The sequence below is a fragment of the Carcharhinus amblyrhynchos genome, chromosome 32 (assembly GCF_965287045.1).
Source record: "Carcharhinus amblyrhynchos chromosome 32, sCarAmb.v2.hapA, whole genome shotgun sequence".
NCBI lineage: Eukaryota > Metazoa > Chordata > Chondrichthyes > Carcharhiniformes > Carcharhinidae > Carcharhinus > Carcharhinus amblyrhynchos.
The window spans coordinates 19,496,652-19,502,651 of NC_137355.1; the positions used below are offsets into that span (position 1 = coordinate 19,496,652).

Genomic DNA, 6,000 nt, shown 5'->3' on the forward strand with positions numbered 1-6,000 from the left:
TTCTTGCAGTCTTGATTAGAGCCTGGAACCATACCAAGCTGTGATACATCCAGAAAGAGTGCTTTCTATGGTACCTCTGTAAAAAGTGATATCTCTGCCAACATACTTGGGAGATTTTGCCTTTGAGATTTGCCACATTAGTGACTTTGTTCTTCAATGAGATTCCTAGAATGCATTGCAAAAAGTGAAAGCAAAAATTGTTGAGTTGCCCATCTTGAAAGCTGCGAGATGTTGACGTTCGACGGCAGCCCAACAAGACACAGAATCACAGAATTGTCACAGTGTAGAAGAAGGTCTTTCAGCCCTCCATAAGAGTGTCTCACACCCAATGCCATTCTCTTGCCTTCTCTCCGTGACCCTGCGGAATAATTCTTTTTGAATAATCATTTAATTCCCTCTTGAATGCCTCGGTTGAACCTGCCTCCCCCACAGCCTCGGACAGCGCATTCCAGACCTCAACCACATGAGTATAAGACACCAGCAACTTGGTCCTAAGTTTCTGTTTGAAACACATTCAGTGAACCTGAAAACATTGTGACATGATGGGAAGCCAATGAAATGAACATTACTGCAGAGAAATGGAATGGCCATTCAGGAAGAGAGAAACACCACCACTTCCCCCTTCCAGTGAGAATACAACAGCAGAGATGACAATCCAGACACAGATTATGAATTTACTCAGTCGTCCGCTGTGTCTATCACCAAGATCACAAAAGAACATAAGAACTAGGAGCAGAACGAGGTAATCTGGCCCCTCGAGCCTGCTCCGCCATTCAATAAGATCATGGCAGATCTTGTCATGGACTCAGTTCCACTTACCCGCCCGCTCACCATAACCCTTAATTCCTTTTCTGTTCAAAAATTTATCTATCCTTGCCTTAAAACCATTCAATGAGGTAGCCTCAGCTGCTTCACTGAGCAGGGAATTCCACAGATTCACAACCATTTGGGTGCAGAAGTTCATAGAAGTATAGAAACATAGAAGGTAGGAGCAGGAGGAGGCCATCTGGCCCTTCGAGCCTGCTCCACCATTCATCACAATCATGGCTGATCGTCCAACTCAATAGCCTAATCCTGCTTTCTCCCAGTAACCTTTGATCCCATTCACCCCAAGTGCTATATCCAGCCACCTCTTGAATACATTCAATGTTTTGGCATCAACTACCTCCTGTGGGAATGAATTCCACAGGCTTACCACTCTCTGGGTGAAGAAATGTCTCCTCATCTCCATCCTGAACGGTCAATCCTGAATCCTCAGACTGTGACTCCTGGTTCTGGATCCCCCACCATCGGGAACATCCTCTCTGCATCTATGCTGTCTAATCCTGTTGGAATTGTGTAAGTCTCTATGAGATCCCCCCTCATTTTTATGGATTCCAGTGAAAACAATCTTAACCTAGTCAATCTCTCCTTATACATCAGTCCCGCCATCCCCGGAATCAGCCTGATAAACCTTCACTGCACTCCCTCGAGAGCAAGAACATCCTTCCTCAGAAAAGGAGACCAAAATTGTACACAATACTCTAGGTGTGGCCTCACCAAGGCCCTGGATAATTGCAACAACACATCCCTGCTCCTGTACTCAAAATCTCTCAAGATGAAGGCCAAAATACCATTTGCTGCCTTTACTGCCTTCTACACCTGCACACTTCCTTCAGTGACTGGTACACAAGGACACCCAGGTCCCGCTGCACACTCCCCTCTCCCAATTTATAGCCATTCAGGTAGTAATCTGCCACCTTGTTTTTACTTCCAAAGTGAATAACCTCACATTTACCCACATTATACTGCATCTGCCATTGATTAGCCCACTCACCCAACCTGTCCAGATCATGCTGAAGGATCTCTGCATCCTCGTCACAGGAGGATGACCCTCCCACCCAACTTGGTATCATTTGCAAACTTTAAGATGTTACATTTTATTCCCTCATCCAAATCATTAATATATATTGTGAATAGCTGGGGTCCCAGCACTAGTTACTGCCGGCCAATTTGAAAAGCACCCATTAATTCCTACTCTTTGTTTCCTCTCTGCCAACCAGTTTTCTATCCATCTCAATCCCATGTGCTTTAATCTTGCACGATAATCTCTTGTGCGGGACTTTGTCAAGTGCTTACTGAAAGTCCAAATACATCACATCGACTGGCTTCCCCTTGTCAATCTACTAGTCACATCTTCAAAGAATTCCAACAGATTTGTCAAACATGATTTCCCCTTCATAAATCCATGCTGACTCTGTCTGATCCTGCCACTGCTTTCTAAATGCTCCACGTAAAGTCCTTGATAATGGATTTGAGAATTTTCCCTACTACCGATGTTAAGCTTACTGGTCTATAACTCCCTGTTTTCTCTCTACCTCCATTTTTGAACATTGGCGTGACATTTGCTACCCTCCAATCTGTAGGGATTGTTCTAGAGTCTATAGAATCCTGGGAGGTGACCACCAATGCATCCATTATTTCTAGAGCCACTTCCTTAAGTACTCTGGGATGTAGATTATCAGGGCCTGGGGATTTATCCGCTTTCAATCCCATCAATTTTCTATTTCTCTACTAATATTGATCTCCCTCAGTTCTTCCCTCTCACTAAATCTTGCATTCTCCCTGAATTCCTCTTGCATTCCTCCTCAACTCAGTCCTAAATCTGCTTCCCCTTATATTGAGGTCATTCCCCCTAGTTTTAGTTTCACCTGCCAGTGGAAACAACCTCCCTGTTTCTATCGTACCTATTCCCTTCATAATCTTATATGTTTCTATGAGATCTCCCCCCTCATTCTTCTGAATTCCAATGAGTATAGTCCCACTTTAGTCAGCCTCTCCTCATAAGCCAACCCTCTCAACTCCAGAATCAATCTAGTGAATCTCCTCTGTACCCGGTCCAGTGCCAGTATATCTTTTCTCAAGTAAGGAGACCAAAACTGTACACAGTCCTCCAGGTGTGGCCTCACCAGCACCTTATACAGCTGCAACATAACCTCGCTGTTTTTAAACTCCATCCCTCTAGCAACGAAGGGCAAAATTCAGACCCTAAAAGAGAAAACGCTGGAAAATCTCAGCAGGTCTGGAAGCATCTATAAGGAGGGAAAAGAGCTGACGTTTCGGGTCCAGATGACCCTTTGTCAAAGCAAATTACAAAATTCCATTTGCCTTCTTAATTACCTGCTGCACCTACAAACCAACCTTTTGTGATTCATGCACAAGGACACCCAGGTTCTATAATAAGGACTGTAAGAAGTCAGTCGTGTATTGTGAGGTCAGAACTCTTCTTCTTGTGAAGTCACTTCCTGGTTACAACAAAGCCCCATTTTGAGAGGTTCCTCCAGGGAAGCCTCAGAACCTGGTTTGGGCCTCTCCGAGAATGAAGCTGGAATTTGACGACCACAAGCACAGCACCTACATATTGCAATCCCTGAATACCCAGCGGCAGAAGAAGGAATGCTGTGACGTGGTGATCAACGTGGGCTCCCATTCATTCTCCGCCCACCAGAACATCCTAACGGCCGTCAGTCCCTACGTCAAGGATCTGATCCATAGCTGCAATATCCAGCCCTCGGATGAGCTCTCTGTCACTATTGACATTGATTACATGAGCCCGGTGTCAGTGGAACAGCTGTTGGAATACTTTTACACCGGCAAGGTTATCATCGCCGACAAAAATGTGGAGGATTTGTTGAAGGGCGCCAAGTACTTCATGATAAAGAGACTCAAATCCCATTGTGTAGAGTACTTGGAGCTTGTGCTCGACAGACAAAACTACATGTACACCCTCATGTTAGCAGAGACCTATGACTTACCGGATCTGGCTGCCACTGTGTACTCTTACCTTAAAGACTGCTTCTTCCTCCTGAGTGAGACAAAGGAATTTGTGGATTGTCCATACCACATTTTACTGAAGCTCGTCAAAGATGAAGACCTTCATGCAGCCAGTGAAAATCAGGTCCTGCAGACCATACTGAGGTGGACTAACCACAATTTAGAAGACAGGAAGGGCTACTTCCCCAAACTGTTCTCTTACGTTTATCTGAATGGAGTGTCTGACGAGGTTCTGTCAGAGATCAGCAGCTCAGAGCCGCTAATCAAGAGCAACACCACCTGTGTGTGCGCTATCGTAGACGTGTTGAGCCATCGCAAGCAGGAAAATCTAACCAGCCTCGCTTACTTCCAGCGGAAAGGGGCTCTGCTGGACGTTGTTCTTGTCCTCGGGGGTCAGAGCTCCGACGGCTCCTTCCGCAACTCAATCTACGCCTACGTCGTGGACGAAGACAAATGGATCAAAGTTGCCTACATGCCGTATCGGGCTGCGGCTCTGGGTGCCATCTGCACGCGCAAGTACCTGTACGTGACAGGGGGCACCAATGAGCAGAACGCCAGCCTGAAGGCGGCGTGGAGGTACGACCTGGACAAGAACACCTGGAGCAAGCTGCCGGACCTCCCGCTGGGGCTGGTCTTCCATTCCATGATAGCCTGCAACGGGATAGTGTACACGGTGGGGGGGAGCGTGGCGCCCAGGAAGTACATCTCCACCATTTACAGGTACGACGAGAAGAAGGAGAAGTGGACCTCGGCGGGAAGGATGAGCGTTCCCATGGACTGCGCGGAGGTGGTGAGCAAAGGGGACAGGTACATCTACATCGCCACCGGGCGGTGCATGATCAACGACCGCATTTCCAGGGTGGGGGTGGTGGACTGTTTCGACACCGTGACGGGGGAGGTGAAGCAAAGTTTGACTTTCCCCATTGAGTTCAAACACAGGCCGGTCGTTTCCTTCCAAGGGGACAGAGTGCTCAGCGTGCAAAGCCACAAGCACACCATCGAGGTGAACTTGCAGAACTTCAAGGCTACCAAGACATCCAAGCGGATCCCCTTGCTGCCCAACTTCACCAAACTGGAGGTTTGCCACGCCATGTGCCTGATCAGAGACCTGGTGTTTGTCTGCGGAGGGACTTCGACCACAGACGATGGGAACGTCAAAGAATACTCCGTGAATAAAAGCGCCTTCCTGTTAGAAACAAAATTAGGAATCTGGAATGAGGTGGCAAAGCCTTCTGAAGCTCTGGAAAGTTCCGCCTGCTGCCGGAGCAAACTTCAATGCAAGTTCGTTCAGAAGTCAGAAAAATCTCTCTCCAAACCAAATCTTGAGCACTAAAATAATATTAGATAAATTTAATATTCAATATAATAGTTTCTGTCCTCTTAACATAAAAAAATTAAAAAAAAATAGAAAGCAATATTGTTGTCGGAAAATGTATTATCGAGTCATGACCAACTGCGAACAATTCCATTCGATTCCCAGTTATAAAGATTTTATTCTTTCATAGAATCATAGAATCCCTACAGTGCAGAATGAGGCTATTCAGCCCATCATGTCTGCACCGACCACAATCCTACCCAGGCTCTATCCCCATAGCCTGATGTTTGGGGAGCATGGTGGCATAGGCCTTAGCACTGTTGCCTCACTGCGACAGGGACGCATGTTCGATTCCTGGCTCAGGTCACTGTCTGTGTGGAGTCTGCACGTTCTCCCTGTGTCTGTGTGGGTTTCCTCCAGATGCTCCGGTTTTCTCCCACAGTCTGAAAGACGTGCTGGTTAGGTTGGTTGGCCATGCCAAGTTGCCCCGGGGGACTAGAATATTGTGGAAATCTGGCCTGGGTGGGATTATGGTCGGTGCAAACTCGATGGGCCGAATGGCCTTTTTCTGTACTGTCAGGATTCGATGATTCTGTGAGTAAGATTCAGTTCATTTAATACATGCCAAATGGATGGTATGGTGGCACAGTGGTTAGCACTGCTGCCAGAGGCCCGGGTTCGATTCCCGGCTTGGGTCACTGTCTGTGTGGAGTCTGCACGTTCTCCCCGTGTCTGTGTGGGTTTCCTCCGGGTGCTCCAGTTTCCTCCTAGAGTCCAAAAACCGTGTTGGTTAGGTGCATTGACCTGAACTGGTGCCATACTGCAGTGACTAGGGGAATTTCACAGTAACTTTGTTGCAGTGTTAATGGAAG

The 6,000-nt window shown here is 47.0% G+C and overlaps 1 protein-coding gene across 1 annotated transcript; it reads left to right on the forward strand.

Annotated features, from left to right (window-relative positions):
* The first annotated feature begins 3,358 nt into the window (after window positions 1–3,358).
* LOC145360667 (calicin-like) lies at window positions 3,359–5,146 on the forward strand. Its single transcript, XM_080216016.1, has one exon. The coding sequence runs from the start codon at window positions 3,359–3,361 to the stop codon at window positions 5,144–5,146; it is 1,788 nt and encodes a 595-aa protein (XP_080072142.1).
* Window positions 5,147–6,000: the final 854 nt, after the last annotated feature.